The 19,765-nt window shown below is 38.4% G+C and overlaps 1 protein-coding gene across 1 annotated transcript in view; it reads left to right on the top strand.

Annotated features, from left to right (window-relative positions):
* Positions 1-599: 599 nt before the first annotated feature.
* Positions 600-19,765, top strand: part of slc4a3 (solute carrier family 4 member 3) — a 66,636-nt gene continuing 47,470 nt past the window's right edge. The window contains exons 1-2 of the mRNA XM_085434588.1: positions 600-998; positions 11,883-12,287. Of these exons, the coding sequence (XP_085290714.1) occupies positions 12,234-12,287 (54 nt within the window). The 5' untranslated portion in view covers positions 600-998; positions 11,883-12,233. The remainder of the gene's footprint in view (positions 999-11,882; positions 12,288-19,765) is intronic.

Genomic DNA, 19,765 nt, shown 5'->3' with positions numbered 1-19,765 from the left:
ATTCCTGATGTAGTTATGCCAGCATGATTAATCCACATGTGTTGAGGCATATTGTTATACTTCCACTTATATATATATATATTTAAACAGCTGGTCATCTGTCTCGTAGGAATTGTTTACTGAAGAGGTTTTTTGTTGCTTTTGCCTGCTGCTCTGACTCTTCTGAGATTAAGCTCTAAATTTTGTGTCCATCGGTAACTTGAGATAGGCTGGTTGTCCTCCCCAGTCACGTGGTCAGCCTGAGCATCCTTTGGCAGATCCAGCAGGCTGCCTCGCGTGTCTCCAGTAAAGGTTATAGAGTGAACCAGCCCCGCTGCTGCGTCCTATAGTCGCCTCATCTCCCGCTTCTAGCTCTTTCTCCTCTGTGCAGACTGCTCTGTGAAAACGCAGGTAAGTCCGCGAAATGATCCATGCAAGCGTTACAGCGTTGAGTTTTGAGTGGGCAACTACGCACCGTGGCATCAGCGTGATGCTGCGTGGATAATTGCCGTGCAGCAAAGACATGCATGTGCTTTGGCAAAAGTAAATGGCTGCTTAATGCTGCGCATTTAATGCTTTCGCTCAAACTGAGACATGCCAGCTTGCAAAGGAAGGCTGCAGAGTGAGTCCTCGCAGGTGCAGCGCTGTCTGCGGGTGCAGGGGCTGCTGGAGAGGCAGATACGTCTTCATTACTCATTGTGCAGGTCGAGCAGCGTTCCTCCGAGTCGGAGGCGGTGGCGTTGTGCTCATTGTAGTACGCTGATAGTCGACATTGTTGTTTTATCGCAGAAAGTAGCTCTAGTTGTCGCTCGCAGAAGATCGGTGGCTCTGGATTGTGTGAAATAGTCCGACGTTCAAATTCAAACAGTAGCTGGAGGTGGCGGTAAGGTCACATAGTAATGACTCAGCAACCGTCGTCTGCTGAGGAGAGTAAACTCGGGCTGCTTTTGGAGGATTTCCAGGAACTGAAGGTTTAAAGAAGCTGCCTGTTTGTTCCCGTGGAAACCAGCGGAGTGGAGGTAACCCGGCACCTTTGTGCTTCTCTGTTTTTATAAATAAGGAATTTCAGAATTGAGTGCGAGTATTGATCATCGAGCCACTTATGTCTGAGCCACAAGGAGCTGAGTGGGATTTCAGCTGACAATATGTCCTCCAGAAGGGCTGCTCAGCTATCATAAATAAACAAGGAGCCTTTCGGAGGTTTCATCTCACTCCCTGTTTGCATTTTATGACAGCATAATTCAGTTTACATTACATAAACACTCACATTTTATAATAAAGCATGAACGATTTGCCATAATGTGTAGAGGCTCAGGTTACCCTGTGAGAATCATTTCCTCTCTGCCTGTAGTAGAGTGAAGAATTGCCCCGTGTTTAAGTTATCTTGCTCTTATTCCTGCCTCCATCCAAGTGCAAGGCAGTGATTTTGATAGTATTAGTATTGTTAATATGCTCGCGGACCACATCAGGCACTTTGCAAGTTTTTATTCCTGTTTGCCAAACATTTTAAGATGCGGAAAACTGCAGTTACTTTGGTGTTATTTTTCAGTTTTATTGAAATCTTGGAAAGGAATTTGTGAAACAAATATTGAATATTGAAAAAATTGAAAAATGATCACTAATTCAAGTCACTGAATTGGACCTCTTGACTATGTTTGTGCTGTTGGAGAAGTTAATGACATTATCGGACATGTAATATGGGCTGCTGTGTGGTATAGCACATCTGACTATTTCATTAGTCGGTTACTTTATACTAATTAGCTGGTTTATGTATCTGTGTTTTGCACTCATTCAGTGGATGCTTTCAGCTTCTAGCCATAGCTGTTAACTTAACCCTTATCCTCTCTTCCCAGTATGGTCACTTTTGGGGCTAAAAGCCAAACGTTGTAGCAGCCAAAATGCTAATGTTAAGGATTGAAAAATAAATATTTGAGAAAACTGAAACTGACCAGTCCAGAAACTGACCCGTCAAGAAGTTTATTCCTCTGTTTTGTTGAGGAAGTAATTTTATTAGACTATTTGCACTAATGAGCTAGTTTGTTGGTTTTGTTTTGTTTGGTTAAAGCTGGTGTAGTTTGATTAGTAATTGAAAAACAGGTATGTCAGTAAAATTAAGTGAAAAACATGCAAAAATATTATGGACTTAATTGGAAAAACTGAAAATCTGACTTGTAATACCTTACATAATATATTACTGCGAAAAGTACGTGTATTACTGGAACAACTTACCAGGTGTCACTGCCAAAACAAGTTACTATAACAAGAGCTAAGTAGAAACAATCATCAAATAGGCAACTAGCTTGGTAGTAAACCAAAGTCATTTTGATCTGATGGTAGCAACAGGTGGATATTTAGATTCACAGTAGTGACAATCACAAGTCTTTACTGTAAGAATTCTTTGAGTAGTTTGTTGAGACACTTCACTCTGGTTGAAAATTGTTGACTCGCCCATCATACTTATATTATTGCTAAAAGTTGAACAGTAGGTGTCTATCTTCTTTAAAAGAAGATCACCATTACTGTGCCAAATCTTTTTCAATTCAATTCAGTTTTATTTATGTATCACAAAATCACAACAACAGTTGCCTCACAGTGCTTTATTTGTATACAAAAGAATAATACAGGGAAAACAGAGGAAACCCCAACATATGACCCTCTATGACCAAGTGGTTTGGCGACAGTGAGAAGGAAAAACTCTCTTTCAACAGGAAGAAACCTCCAGGAAAACCAGGCTCAGGTTTCCATCTGGTGACTGGTTGGGGGTGAAGACGGGACAGAAATCTGCTTCAGTTTTTTATTTTATTTTAGTTTTTTCCCCTGAAAAAAGTCAGTGGTAGTTTTATTTTTTAAAATGACTATAATATGGATGGTGTTTGTCCGAGACTAGTTTTAGGAAAATCAACAACGTTGTTATAGTACAAAGACAAAATATTTTTAATACCCCTTATTCTGAGTAATTTAGACATCTCAATAGATTTGTGTTGTCCAATTGTACTGACAAAGAATAAAACTAAATACACTTTCTCTGTGTATTCAGTAGAGGTGGGGATCACCATACATCCCACGATACGATATTATCACAATACTTAACGCATGATACGATAGAATTGCAATTTTTTAAAATATTTTGCGATATTCAGATTCTGTACATAAAGGTAAACTTTATCAATATTCATTTTATCTAATATCAAAGCCTCGCACTCAGTCTTTCTCTCATTTCAGTCAGTTTTATTGTTGACAAACTGAACGGTTTGTATTACAGTCTAGTCCAACTTAACTGAGTGCAACCATCTGGTACAATTATAGCTATTCTGAACTATGCAATTTATGAAAACTATGCAGCCCATTCAGCAACTGAAGAATTTGAAAATAAATTAAAACAAAATATAATTTTACATTAAATAAAAAAAGTTTTAAACTTAATTAAAATAAAACATGTCTTAAATTAAAATAAGTAAACTGTCGTGTTTATTGCTGCCAAAAAACAAGTTAAACACATTTGGACAGTGAAGGAATGTCAGGATTCTTGCTCAGAAAAAGGAGCTGATCAACATGCTCTGAAGTCAGAGCATGTTCCAGTCCACAAAAACTTTTTTTGTAACAAAATATCGATTTCTGCTGTCCCTGTATCGATACATTATTAGCAAACAAAATATCACGATACTACACAGTATCGATTTTTTCCCCCACCCCTAGTATTCAGTCATTTTAGTACACAAATTGATTTCAGGTCATTTCTTCTGATGAAAATGAAAATGATTTATCAAACCTAGTTTTAGGTTGACAGAATAACCTAGTAGCTCTTTTCATTTTTGTCTACTTATGGTTGCAATAAAAACTTTGTAGAGAGTCACAGTCATCTTGTTTCTGTTGTTGAATTATTTAAAATGTTATGTATAACTGCTGTTAACAGCACCAATGAAATGTAATTTATTCTCAGTTTGAATTCAAAAAAGAGCTTTACATAAACACATTAGTCTTTTCTCCGTTTGGTTTTATTAACATTGATTTTGTGATATAAATTGTTTATGGCGTCTGAGATAGAAATTAGAAATGGATTAATGATAAATTCAGTGTCTGAATTAAATCAGATTGAATAAATAATTTATCATTGTCGTTCCAGTCTCACAATATGAATGCACAAAACTGATGACTATAGTTATGAAAAGAGCTTTATACTTTTTGGTCGTCAAGCTTAAAATATTGCACTCTAAGTCTGTAGCATCATTGTGTTCAAGTTTGAGGCTTTGTAGAATTATGAGCCATCATGTCTCTGAGTTTGCTGCCCACTTATCTCTAAATTTAGATGTATATATGAAGAAATAGCTCACTGCTGTGTCTGAAGTGCCCCGATCTGGCCTGGAGTTGGAGAAGTGGTTGTTACTGCAGTCTTTGAGACTAGTAGATGAGTTTGTGTGCAGCAGTGGTCTGCACAGATTATATTTACATGAAGCTTTTAGCAGTATTCAGGCGGATACATGTGATTTAACAGGTTAAATGTGGTTAACAGCAAGTCACGATCTTACACTCTCCGTCTGCACTGTATGTGAGGTCCTGTCCATGTTTGTCAGTGTGCACTGTGAAAGTCTGCAAGATGTCTCAACACTGATGCCAAGACTAATTCTTTGTCAAACTCGACCACTCTCTTTCTTTGGTTTCTTTGTTTTCATTACAATTGCTTAGTATGATGAAGCAGCAAAATCTCAGGGACACCAGGTAAACATTTCGAGGTTTACCTTAAATTTAAATTTTCCCATGGCACCTTTTGGGTGAATCTGTCCTGCATACAGTCATGGGCTTCATGCTTACTATACTTGATTTAGAAATGAAATGGACTTTTCTGTTACCTGAGGGGAAGCAGTTTGCATTAACATTTTTTTATCAGTCAAAAATTAAAGTTAATAAGATGCCACATCCCAGCCACAGGTTCTTATTTATTTCACCCTTTTTTACTTATGTCATTAGCATCTTTTCTGAGTAGCATAAAATGACTTCATCTACAATTTAGTTATACAAGCTTCTAACAAGTCTTGAATCTTGTCTCTTACATAGAAAAATTCAATTTTTAATGACAGTTTCTTGACATCCTATAAAGAGCCGCAGTAGCTGCCAGTACAGAACACTAACGTGGGCGATGCTTACCAGTTTAACAATGTCACACCACAATTAACTGACTAAATTAATACTTCTGAAATCGTTGTGTTTTTCTCTGTGGTTAAGGCTCTAAAATATACTGTCTCACATCCCATATTACATAAAAGGCTACAAGGCAAAAGCAAGTAATACAATAAAGCCTATATTAGCTATTTGCGGATCTACAAATATCAGCACTTATAATGTTTGATAAATGAACATTTGAAAAGTAAAGAGGACACGGCAGAAACACCCAAGGCCATGTTGTGAGTGTTGGTGTTACATAGTTTGGCCACCAGAGGGCATTTTTCAACTTCTCTGTTGGCAACACAGAAATACAACAACAGGCTGATCCAAGATGAGTCGGGCAAAGTGTAAACGAGTAAATAAATAGCTTAAAAAATATTAAGAAAATCTGTTGAATCTATATGTGTCGGAAACAAAAAAAAATATTGTCCAATATACTGGAATATCAGATTTTTTAAATCTGATATATCAGTATCGGTTTTAAGAGTCTTTAAAATACTAAATACCTCTATTTTTGTTCAACGTTATTTAACTTGAATATGTGCCATGTGGTGCTGTTATGCCACATTAGATTAAAAGTCTTTTTAAAGTGCTGTTAGTTGAGTCCCTGCAGCCATCTGGGGGCTACAACATCTAATTTGCAAATGGCTGCACCAAAAGATAGCTCCATTAGATGTATTGATCTGCTGCGATTACCTTGATTAAATGATGTGTCACAAACACCAAGCTGTTGAACAGTAACTCTACAAGCATCTGTGGCTTTCTGCCTCTGTGCACATTACACTCTGCTAATTTATGCATGATAAACAAAAAGTTTGCAGTCAGACACAAAAACAAATTAGCTTCTTCTTCTTATATAAATCAAACTGAATTCCCCTGAAAATACTCTATCACTTGGGTTAACTGAGACATATATGGTGGTTTTTCTTTGCGAAGTTTGGAACTAGTGGTATATTACTTTAAATTCTCAAAATGCGGTTATACCCAGCAAACATGGTAGAAAGAGTGACCCTAACCCTCCTTGGTCAAAAGTGCACTGCAGATGCTCACAAGGCAAGAATTATTAATCACATTAATGTAGTCAATAAATTAAATACTTGTATTTGCCGTTTAATACAACAACTAATGTGTTCATAATAATAATGGATTGGATTTATATAGCGCTTTTCAAGGCACCCAAAGCACTTTACATTCACTCTCACATTCACACCGGTGGAGGCAAGCTACAGTTGTAGCCACAGCTGCCGTGGGGCAGACTGACAGAAGCGAGGCTGCCATATCGTGCCATCGGCCCCTCTGGCCAACACCAGTAGGCGGTAGGGTAAAGGGTCTTGCCCAAGGACACAACGACCAGGGCAGAGAGCCCAGGGATCGAACCGGCGACCTTCCGGTTACAGATACGCTTCCCAACCCCCCGAGCCACGGTTATGAAATGGTTATGAACAGATGGCTGCGTAACAGCCACTTCTTGCACATAGGCTAGTACTCCTGGAGCCTGTGAGTTTTCTTTTAAATTACAAACTTCACTTTTGTGCTATTTCTGTGTCGGCATAAGATTTTTTAAAATGTCCCTTTGTTCTAATAAAAGGACATTCTAAAAAAAAAAAATGATTGAAACCAGTTTTTGAACACAAAGTTTTTCCAAAACAAGTATGATCAGATAACGTTCAACAAGTACATAGAGCTGGGGGGGGAACTTAAGTTTCTGACATCCAACCATTATATCACAAGCTAGGTCACAGTGGCAGCAGACTAAGTAAAGTGTCCTAGATGTCCTGGGCAGGGCGATACATCCAGTTCCTCCTGGGGGATCCTGGGGCATTTTCAGGCCAGAAGAAATAAACATTCTCTCTAGTGGGTTGTGGGAATACCCTGGGATCTCCTCCTGTTGAGCGTGCCGGGAAACCCTCCAAAGGGAGGTGCTTAGGAGGTATCGTGACCAGATGCCAGAACTACCTCAGCTGGCTTCTTTCAACATGGTCGAGCAGCAGTCCTAAACCAAGATGCTTCCAGATGTCCATGCTCCTCACTCATATATCGAAGGCTGAAATATGAGTGAGTTTGGCCTTTTAAACTCATTTAAAAAGCCAAACTCATTTTGGCTACTCACAACTTTTATTTTTAACGATGACTAAAAGTCATAAATTCAACAACATAAAATTTAATCCAGGAAGTGAGTCAACATACACTGTTTAGCTTTCTCTTTATAAAAAAAAAGTTTTACATATTTATTACTTATTTAGTTTAATTCATTTATTTTGCTTAAAGAAATACTAATGTCAAAATCACAGCCTAAAAGGAAATAAATCAGAGCATTAATTTTGTTGTTTTTGGGGTCATCCCAGCACTTTGATGGATGTACGGAAATCTGAAGGTGGGGAGAGAAGTGGTGAGAGTCCACATTCAGTACAGAGCAGGCATCAATTAAAAAAGACAAACATGGGAAGAAGGAGATATAATGGAGCTGGGTTGCAAAGCAGCTTGCACAGGTGCAGGGACTATAAATATGAGAGTAGGCCTGGGCTTGACTTTCTACTATATAGAGGTAATAAAAAAAACACATAGGCAAATTTAAATTAAGTGGGGTTGCAGTTATTATCTTTACTATTTAATATGTTATTACATTTCTTTATTAATAAGTCATGTATTAATTGGTCTATCAAATGTTAGTAAATACCATGTTTACTCAGAACTTCATAACATCATCAGATGTCTTGTAAATCTACAATAGTATATGTATTACAATGTATAGTATTAACCCTTTAAAACTGGTCGGAGAGGGCACGCTCCGTTTTGCGTAACTATTTTTAAATCCCTGTAGAACCAGAACCATGCAAGCTAGCACAATAATTGTTTTGCACATGAAACCGGAGTAGTTGTACTTACATCTTATGTCATCATCTTGTTGTTCCACATATGGCTTTGCAAAAACAGCATAAAAAGCACTTGCAGCAACAAAAATACAAACAGCAGCAACAAAAATATAATATTCCAGAAACACGCTTTGCTGATCTGATCAACTGTTCATAACACTTCCTTTGTTGGGATAGACGTCAGCACGAACTATCGCGTGTCCACCATTACCTGGCCGAAACCGGAAGTGACGTCTTTTTCGCGGAAAATGTAGTTTTTTACCTTAGGGACCTTATAAGCCTGTACTGGTGATTTTAAAAGTCATGTCTGACTTCATGCTTTTTTGAATAGTTTCTGGGATGCTTAGAACTCAAATTGCACTGCTGTAAATAGTTTATTTTGATGCACCTGCTGTTTTTTTGCAAATTTGCATTATAATATTTATTTTTGTTTTTCCAGCACTATATAATATTTTGTGTATTTCAAAAATAAAACTATGAAGACACTCAAAATTAATTTCCTGTTGTTAGAAACTACTTTGTGCAACTTTTTTGTATTTATAGTTTTGAGGGACAAACCTCTTAAATTTCTCTAACTAGAAATATATGTAAAAAAAAAAAAAAACAACCCAAATACGATTTTACATCTTTTGTAGTTATTGCACTTTTTTGCAATTTATGTAGTTATTATAGACTTAATGCATACATATTATTAAAATTTGGGCTATAACGGTTTTATTGATGTATAGCAACTTGAAATGCTCCCAAAAATGGCACTACAGCATGTAAAAATATAAAGATAACTCTGGCGGACTTGTTTCTATGGTAGGTCTTAAAGGGTTAACCACCAATAGGCCCAACTATTGACATCAGTATTAGTGTACATTCAGAATTGGTATGGTTATTCAATTCCATTAACTCTGTGACTAGTCCTTAAACCTCCTAGTCTAGAGAATTCTTGTGGTACTTTTTTACAGCTTGTTTCTAACTTCTAGACCTTGTGATCGAATTACTTTTGGCAGTTGATATTTTATGCTGATCTCTTGAAACAGGTAACAGTTTAAACAAGGTGGCTGTCAAGCAGAGGGAGCCCAGAATGACTGTATTTATAAAGTCAATTGCAAGGTTAAGCATCCACTTTACATAGTAATCTGAGCAAATGAAATGCCTGTCTGTAAACACATTTTTTGGCATATCTGCCAACCTGCCATGTACTTGTGATATGACAAGGATTTCTTTCTCACATTCGTTATGCAATCATTGCATCGTCATATAAATATGTTTTTTCTTTCTTGCTCAGTTGCTGATGTTTAACAGAAATCCAGCGGAATATTTTACCGTCATCTCATCTTTACTTTTCTCTGTAGGTATCACACCCTGACCAGTCACCCTGATTCTTTGTATTGCAGACTGGATGTTTACCAGGCCTTTTGTTTTCCTTTTTTTAAATGTTGGCGTTCCTCAGCTGCTTCCGCCACCAGTGTCTGTAACACAATCACTAATATATCAATCCTTTCACACATTCAAAGGCAGAACCATTCAGAGCTCTCTGATTACATGGCTGTGTCAAGGGGGTGAGACATTTGATATCACTGGGCACTGGTCTGGGTGGTGGTAGGCAGGGCAAGATATGGGTCAGCTTTGGTGTGACTACCCACTCCATATTCACGTTGCTTGAATGTATATTTCCGTTGCATATCCATAAAGCTGTGCTTTAAAACACTGAGAGTTACTCACAATGGATTAGTCTGTGGTTATGCAGGGGAGGTGTATGCATCTGCTGTGTACTGAACTGTTAATGCAGTACTATGGAGTGCATGTGCATAGTACCTCACTGTTAAAGACATAACCTCAAACTGCTCTAGATCTCAGCAGCCTACAGTACTTCTATTTGTGCAGTGCCTTGTGTATAATGTGAGCTGTGAGCCAAATGTAAATGTCTCAAAGGGAGCAAGTGAGTCAGCTGAATAAAACTGAGACAGATGTGAAGCCTCATATTGTGACTGTGGGAAAACGGCAACACCAAACACAACTGGTCACTCGGGGTTGATTTAACTGGGTTTCATTAATTCCCATGACTATTTTATGTTGGCAGTACATTCTTACTTATTATTTGCTTAATTTAGCCTAATGTTTTCTGTTTTGCGTCCTTCTTGTTTATACTGCAGCGAAGCCTTATAAAAACCAAGGGGTATTATTAGCTCAATAAATCAAAAATATGAGTTAATCAAAGCAAAGCCTGCGCATGACAAAAGGATTTTCGGATTAGCGTATTCTGGTATTTCCTTCTCTGTCTGGTCTGGCAAAGCAATGTAGGCACACCAAAATTATAGACAGCACAGACTCAGTCTTTGGAGGAGTTAGTGGATTTTAAATGGCAGCTCTTCCCCTGCCCCGTCCCCTCCTGCACTGCCCAGAATAATATAATTACAGACCAACAACCGGCATGTTTACATGGAAGAGAAGCACCTGTTTTCCATCATGTTGAGACCAGTCCAATCACTAGCATTTATTTTTGACATTTTCAGGATGATTCAGCTGTCTGCTCTTTGTGGATGTGTGCTACTGGGGTTTTCAAATTATGAAACTGATCTAAAGACTTGAAATCATTTAATTCATGGAGCACCAGCAGTAATGACCTGTGAAGATATCTTAACAGTCACTTAGCTGGTAAGATGCTAATTTCTATCTGGAAATTTAATTTTAACATAATGGTAACAGTCCCACTGAGACTCACAGTGAGCTGTTTTTTGCATCAGTCTGGTATTTTCTGGTACAGAGCTCTAGATTTCCCTGTTTCCCTGCCAACGTCAGCTAGGTGAGAAGTGGGGAAATAGCTGTTTCAAATATATAATTACTTTACCTGACTTACTGTAATAAATAGCTTAACTAACTTATCTAGGTCACACTACACCAAAGACAAATAATTCTACCGTAATACCATTTTACGTATTAAATGTTATTACCGTCACTCAGATATATACTTTTATTGGCCACATCTTTAATTATGACATAAAAAGCCAAGCAGTCAGTGACCAAACCTTCAGACTTTTTTTCAGTTTAACAATTTTTTGTCTCATAGGCAGCATGCTCATTGTCTAGTGATCATGATTTACAAAAAAAAGAGTTTTTGTTATTCAATACGATCCAAAATAATTTAGTGAGCTCATAAACTCACCAGAACAGCGTAGGCTTAAGTATTTTTTTCTAACCACAGCTATCGACATCTAGTGACATTCAAGTAAAATTCATGTAGCTCCATTTTTCCACAGCAAAAGCTACGTGCATGTTTTATAATGTCAATTACATTACTACCACCTGAATATACTTTTGCATAAATAATAATTTACAAGCCAACCAGCTCATAGCTGCAAACGGTCAAAGCAGCTACCCTGCCTTTGTACAAGGCAGTACAATCTGTAAGCAAACACCTCCAACATCTTTTTGTGGTACTCATTGTTATATAAAGCTTTTCTACTCTGAGCACTCAAAACACTTTATAATCAGTAATAGCAAACTTTAGACTTGCTCATAGGTGGATTTTGTTATGATTTTACAGAACATTGTTTAATTTGGACCACTTCCTGTAATTATGCTAAGCTACCTAGCTTAAAAAAAACCTCAACATTTTTTAAAAAGGAAAAAATTAAAATTAGATTCTCTGATTCACATTTTGTTTTCAGATTTGTCTGTGGACTTTTAGTTTACTGTGTGTAATTTGTGGTTATATATGACTGTGTTTCTTTGGATGTGTATCCATCAGCATATGGTGATTATGTACTATATAACCTTACATGTGCTTGGTCACATGTAAGGTTGGTCACTTGGTCACTTGGTTACAAACTATCCATCATATCTGACTGCTAACCTCCTACCCTGTTCATTCTCCAGCAGGTTATGCCACCCCAAAGGCTTCCTGGATCCCCAGCAGTGAAAGAGAAGGGCTGATCCCGTCCTCCTCCAGGTTCCTGCCGTGCAGCCCTTCTTTCCCTCTTTCTCTCTCCTGCTTATTCCCCTCTCCCAAAGATACAAACCCTACCTGACCCCAACACCTAAACACTTTGACCTTTGTCACCCACTTCTTGGACCACTCTTGTTGGTCCAGTCACGTCCACCGCATCATCTTCCTCACAGCAATTCCATAGCCAGTCTCCCCTCATTCCAGCCACACTAGTCCACTTCCCTGCGGGACCCTGCACGTTTTAGAGGTCTGCTCTACCCTCTGGCTGCTTGCCGGGCCCCATGGCTACAGGAGGTCATGCCCCTGACATAGATGTGTTAATAAACCTACAGCAGGTAAGAAGTATTGTTTTCTTAAACTGAACCTGTTATTATAAAAATAAGAATAACGATAGTTAGCATAATAATATAATAATGGATTGCACAGGAGGGGTTAATGAATGTCATTACAGTAGATGTCTATTTGAAACTTCAAGGATGCAGTTAATTTTCTTTCATCTTTTTCAATGCCATGTGCCAACACAGTGCAGAGCAGCTACCTGAACTCTACTCCCACAGAGGTCGGTTATCTTGTTAACAGTCTTACATCCTCACTGCGTATGACCTTGGATACTTTGGCTCTGAAAAATAAAGCCTTAAATCAGAAGTGCTTGAGTTTTGGTGTTAACTTCAATACATACGTTCTACAAACCATCAACGTGTCTATTAAATGGACTGATTTCTATATAGCACTTTTCTATTGTCCTGGAGCTCCGAAGCACTTTATACAACCGCATTAACCCATTCATACGCTTTAGTGCTTTCTATCTAACATTCATATTCTGACGCAGAGCAGGGCGATATGACCAGAAATATTTATCACAATATACATTTAAAAATTTGCGATAACGATATAACTGACGATATAATTGACACTAGACCAAATACTTTACAACTCCACAACTTTATTAGTGCAAAAAAACAAACAAATCATTAATGTATTTTCACTTAAACAAGCAGCTGTTTTTTATGTGCATTAAAGTTATATAAAAATTTAATAGTGCAAATGCAAATTCCTTGCTGACAGTTTAACCAAAAGGCATTTGCAGTGGGAATTGGCTGACATATCCTCAGCATAACCATGTATAATATCCACAAAACTTAAAAAGAGGTTATACACACACAATACGGTAATATTATGTTGAAGCACAGTACGTATCACTCCGCGAGGCTCCTGACTACAATACCCTTAATGCTCCGACAATCCATCAAGCGGAGCGGCTTCGTAGCTTAGCAAAGCCCAGCCCTATTCTGACGCATGCATTGGAGAGCAACTTGGGGTTAATATCTTGCCAAATGGAGACTGGAACTGCCCAGGATCCAACCACCAGCCTTCTGTTTACGCACATGGCGGAAAAAGCATGGCGGCGACGGAGAATGAGAAGGGCAAAAGCGGATCGTTGAATAAAACGGATGAAGCAGAATTGGTTTGTAAAAATTCTGCAACTTCATTGGTGTGGAACTGGTTTAGACTTCGTCCGTCAGGTACACAACAAAGCACTATTTTTGGTAGAGCATGCTAGAGGGCCGTCGTTTTTTCCGTGTTTTTTGGAAAATACGGCGCACTTAAATTCAATCCTTTGATTTTTCTGAAAGTCGACAGTGCCCCTTATAATCCCGTGTGCCTTATGTATGAATTCTGGTTGTGCTTACTGACCTCAAAACGATTTTCTGTGGTACACGGCGCTCGAAAATCTGTCAAATGTTTTAGTACGACTTTGCTAAGCTATGAACCTGCACTGCTTAATGGGTTGTCGGAGCATTACGGCTACCGTAGTCAGGAGCCTCGCGGAGTGATACGTACTGTGCTTCAACATAATTTTACCGTATTGTGTGTGTATAACCTCTTTTTAAGTTTTGTGGATATTATACATGGTTATGCTGAGGATATGTCGGCCAATTCCCACTGCAAATGCCTTTTGGTTAAACTGTCAGCAAGGAATTTGCATTTGCACTGTTAAATTTTTATATAACTTTAATGGAGATAAAAAACAGCTGCTTGTTTAAGTGAAAATACATTGATGGGGTTTTTTTGCACTAATGAAGTTTTGGAGTTGTAAAGTATTTTGTCTAGTGTCAATTATATCGTCAGTTATATCGTTATCGCAAATTTTTAAATGTATATCTTGATAAATATTTTTGGTCATATCGCCCTGCTCTAATTATGAGACATATTGTACATTTTCATTGCAATGCATCTGATAACCAGCTTCATCTATCCACATGAATGTCTTAAATACATAAAGGCCTGCTTCTAAATTCAGATAGAATTGAGGTCAGTCCTTAAAGAAACATGGTGTCTAACCAGCTAGTTACTCTATTACTCTGGATAAGTAATAGAGTAAGTAATCTGAATAAGAAAAGTGTTGTGTAGCAGATGTTATTATAGCAGCTTGTACAATAGAGACGTGTTCCTTTAAAGCTACAGGACGTCTCCAGAAACTTCAGTGCTGTTAGCGAGTGCGGCTTGAGATCAGAAAGCTAAGTGAGAAAACAAGCCTACATGATTGTTTGACAGATAGCCATGAAATGATTTGTTTGAGTTGGTGTTAAGTCAGTTCTTAGCTGCAACATCTCCAGCACTCAGTTCACACTTTCACACCAGTTAGCTGCCAGAACACTTGTTTCGACCAGAGAGCAATGCCTGCAGATATTTCCATATCCATAATGGTGTACAATAGGCAATAAAACATAATATTTGTTGTTGTTTTGAATATTTTCTACTTGGATCTGTTAATTCAGTCGGAAGCATTTGGACATTACTGTTCTGTCATCCTCAGGCTAACGCTGCCCTTTGACGCACCATGTGTACTGAAAACAAAGGGCTTGTTTCCAATATTTCCAAAGGCATTGTTTATATTTTTGCCATATGGCAGCAAGCAATAACATTTTAAATTAACATAAGCTCGGCCGCATGCACCAATGTTACAGGACTAGCTGACAGTCCATTGATAAACTAACTGCTATTGTTCGTTCTAGCCAGCCAGAAACATGCCAGCACAAGACCCATTGTACTCAGGAGACATATTTGCACCATCTGCTCTTTTAGTGGTCTACAATTACTTTTGGTGGAGTAGTTTATAGTTTGGCAGAGGAAATTAGGTGGATTGTGCAAAACTGATAATAAGCTCAGTTGCCTTCTCTGTTTAAATTCTTAAAACTGTTCAATCCAAGGTCATAAATGGATAATGAGCAGACCATATTTGCATATCAGAGTTCATTGAAGTTGAGCAAATTGCAGAGATTCAATTAATGAGTTGACTTTTGTCATAAAATCCTGCTGTTTAGACTCTGGTGTGGCTCGGTGTACATCCTTGCTCATATTTTGAGCAATAGCATTTCCTTACACAATAGCAAGATGATTATCTTGAGTGAAAAGAGCACTGAAATGTCTTGAAGACTAAATTGTTACTTCCAATTTCTCCAAGCAGTGATGAGTCACCCTGGGGTCTGTGGAAAATGCTCCATGTCCAGCTTTGCACAATGCTTTGTAGCTTTGCTTCAAGCGAAACAGAATAGCCGGTGATCTCAGGGAAAAACAGTTCTATCATCTAAGTAGGTGATGTGTCATTATGCACAGCGGGAACTGTGTCCTCCAAAGTGCATGTAACATATTGTAGTTTGGTGGAAATAACAGGCTCAACGATTGGCTGCAAAAAGTAGACTCTTTTCTACCTCCAATCACTTGTCAGCTCTGTGTTCATATACACAGACGGAGCCTCTGCAGTGAGACGGAGCGGCTTCTCTGCACAGGTTTTAGTCTCCTACAGTCTGATTGATTCTGCTAGTCGAGACTTTGTTTTTGTGGTTTAGTGTGAGGGCATGTGTGTATGAATCATATGAAAGCAAAGCCCAATGGTCCCCGTTGCCACAGAGACCACTGGTGTTGCTCTCTAACGTGAATGGTAAATGGACTGTTATTTATACCAAGCTTTTCTACGCTTAGTGAGCACTCAAGGCGCTTTTTACTGTAAGCCACATTCACCCATTCACACATACATTTATACAGTATTTTATTCTATACCTTTAAACACTTCTAACCACCACATACACACTCACTCTCTAATGGAGGCAGGTGTGGTTTAGGGTTACTGGGGGACACTTTGACATGTTCACTGGAGGTGTGAACTGGCTGAAACAACACAGCATAGGTCCTGGTTTAGTCACGTATTTTTGTTTCTTGCAATTTAAGGCACATCAATCAAATCAATCAAAGTGTATTTCTATAGCACATATTAATAACAACTGAGTTGACCAAAGTGCTTCACAGTCAGACAGAGCATGAGACAATGAGAGCGAAACAGTTAAGAAGGAACAGGGCAAGAAACAATAAAGGTGACAACACAACAAGCCAGATAATAGCCAACGAATATGAGCAGGGAGGTTATTCCAGAGTCTAGGTGCTACGGTTGCAAAGACCTGATCACCTCTGGACTGCATGTTGATGGGGCAATGCACATTGCTGCTAACAGCACTGATCATCATATGGTGGTAATGTGGGATGCTGCACTCCTGTAATTTATTGTATTTCTTATATTTGCATTGCACCTTTTGCTTATGTATCTAAGTGTTTTTTCTCAACGCTAACAGTGATGTTTCATATGTGGTGCAGCATGGAAGAACCTGGTTAAATTCTATCATTTTAATTTGCCACATTTTTGAAACTTCTACATAAAAAAACCAAACCATGATGACTTGTTGCAGACATTTTCTTTTTGTCCTTAGATTTACATTGTACTCTTTGACAGCCCCAGGAAAACAAGTATCCAGCTTTGGTAATCAGTTGCATTGCATTTAAATGTTAAATTGACAAATCAGTGGTATCTCTTTATTTGCTTGGTCTTCAGTTATTTGAAGTTCTTATTTTAAGTGCTTACTACATAAAAGGATCACTGGCTTGGTTGCAGTGCTGTCAGTTTGTCCTCTCTGTAGTAAACTTTAATTGAAGGTTTCACCAAAAGGGTTCCAAGTACACCTTCAACCTAAAACTGATACTGTGTGGCACCGTATTGTTCAAAAGTTTCAATTCTATACTGCAGCGCGGGCATATGTATAAGATAACGCAACATATGTTGAATATTTCTATTTGATAGCATGTTGCAGTTATAAATGGGCTAATTTACTGAAGACAAAGGCTGCTGTTTTCTACAGGGACTCTATAGAAGTTAACAGAAGTAATTAGGCTCATAAGGCTTATGGGTGCATGCAATAATTGAACCATATTTGAGGAGAGCTCACCATCCCTCATTTTATTTCAAAACATCATATTTATGCAAACTGTTCAGTTTGAAATAATTGCTCATAAACATCAGCTGTGCAGTGAGAAGAAAAGCAAAACACTGATGCTGATATTTATGTTAGTTGTGATTTGTTTTTCTGGGAAGCGTGCCAGCTCCTTAAATCAAAGAGGCCCGGCTTAAAGCGACAGGGAAGCCGCTTTAAACACGGCACGCCAAATAAAAGGAGGAGGAAGCAACAGAAAGAGGAGCACTCTGCGAGGAAACACAAAGAGAAGAATTTTAAAGAGCTAAATATTTTTATCCACCTGTGTTTTAATTAGTAAAAGGTTCATTTTATATTTTAAATTTAGTGTCCAATGGTGTTTTCACAGCTTTTATAAGCCAAAACCAAAGTTTATTCAAAGTCTGTTTCTTTGATGGTTGCTTCAGTAGCTGATGTGTACTCGTCTCACATTTGCTAATTTATTCAACTCAGCTGTATTTTCTTACACGTAAAACACATATTTTGATGCAACTAATGTGACGTCCTTTTTTATTTTATTTTAAATAAATGTTACAAATACAACCTGTGAACCTGCTGCTCTCTATGACTTCATTAGATAATACATGTACAATGGTAGGACGCTAATTTAATATGAAGGTTCATCATGGTTAACTTAGTTTTCATTACTGTGAGAAGAAACAAGGAAGATCTAATTTAACGTGCATTAAAGACACAGAAAGTTCCCATCATGCATGCTGTTTTTCCTCGTATAGTTGTGACAGTCAAACAGTGCATGCTGCGATCTCTGTTTGCATTTAAAAACTTAAATAATTTACTTGAATGAACTATTGCACTATATTACCTCAAACATAGAAGTACTTGTGTACTTTGGATGAAGAGTTTGGTCATTCAACAAGGGTACAGCTGTTAAAAGGGGACAGTTAAGATAGTTCTTAGGAGTGAAAGAAGCTTCTATGTCCACTGTGAGCGACCATCTTTGAACAGAGGCGGTGGCTTACGACACCAACTGTGTGCCATCTATAATTCAGTTTTGAGATCCCTTCGCAGACACCTTAATGCCCACTCACATCCTGGGCCATATGACCTCAGTGAATCTAGGCTTCACAATGGGTTCACCCGAAACCTTGGCTGATTGTGACCCACACCTGTTTTCACACCTTGGCTCGTGTGATTATGTAGAGGATCAATAGGGGGTCCACGACCCTCTTGGGGACACTCCCATAGGGCTTAAAATCTGGGACTCTCCACTAATTGTTCTTAGAACTGAAGATGAGAGGTGAAACGTCTTCAAGCAACTTAAAGAAGTTCAGACACTTTTTTTTTCGCAGCTCCTTAGACTACGATGACCTGGATGACTGAGAACCTTCACAGACACATGTAACATAATCCAAATTTCTTTACAGTAGCTTATCATTTATAACTGACCTCACAGTATTCCTGATTCACCTTGTAACTTCATAACTGAAATGCGCGTACAGAACCCCGATGGCTTTCACTTAGTGTTTCCTGATCACTAACACGAGTACACTTAATCCTCACACAAAGCAAACACAGCCCCACATACGCCCTCCTGAACAGTAGTCAGCCGCTGATAAATATTTAAATGCATCTCTGGCTCACCATACCACAAATTATGAAAAATTAATATTGTAGTAGATGTCGGGCGGTTAGAGTAAAGGTTAGAGAGGATCTCAGCTGTGTTGATTGAACTTTTTTAATTTAAGCTTCTTTACATTTTAATTGGTTCAAAGTGGCCAAACCAGCCACAGAGATTTTGAATTTTCATGAAATATTACATCTACAGACAGTAGATTGTAACCCACAGTGATGGCACTCATAGCAAACAGGGCAAATATACCTTCCTGATTTTTTTTGGGTTTTTTTTGTGTAATAGATCTGATTTCCATTTGGGCATACAGTACTTAAAGCATACAATATTTCAAATCACTGTAAGCCATTGTGTGTGATTCTATTCCTGTACGTATCACGCCGCCACCACCTGGGCTGGGGTGGCCCACCTCCTGTGTCCTTCCACCTCATCTGACTTCAAAGCTAACATGAAAGAGTTAGGCCTCTTGTCTGTAGTAAACTCTCCCTAGAATATTGTTCCCTGTTGCAATATGTCGGGACTATTAAATTCAGGGTCTTACTCTGACGAATAGCCCTCACCAGAGCAGGTGAAGGAAATGAGGAAGTGAATGGGGAAATTGACTCATTGGAACACAGAGCACATTAAACCATGAACAAAATTGAGCTGGACATGCAGTAAAAACAAGGCGTTCACTGCTCACTCACTTTAAAAAAAAAAAAAAAAAACAACTTTCTTTTATTCTGCCTAGCTACATCTGCCTCAGCCTTGTGTAGATAGGTAGCTTGGATCATTAAATGCATCATGTCCCTTCATCCTGCTGGTAATTAGGAAGTAATGGAGCCCTGGCACAGCAATCTGAGACCACTGAACGGTAGCCAAAGTACGCACTGTGCCAGCACCAATCTGAGGCAGAGGAAGCAGCATGTGCCAGTGATTCTGA

This window comes from Copadichromis virginalis, linkage group LG16, assembly GCF_057382275.1.
Source record: "Copadichromis virginalis isolate Kocher_CV1m ecotype Utaka linkage group LG16, C_Virginalis_male_GT1.1, whole genome shotgun sequence".
NCBI classification, from domain to species: Eukaryota; Metazoa; Chordata; class Actinopteri; order Cichliformes; family Cichlidae; genus Copadichromis; species Copadichromis virginalis.
This window is presented reverse-complemented; position numbering and strand designations above follow the sequence as displayed.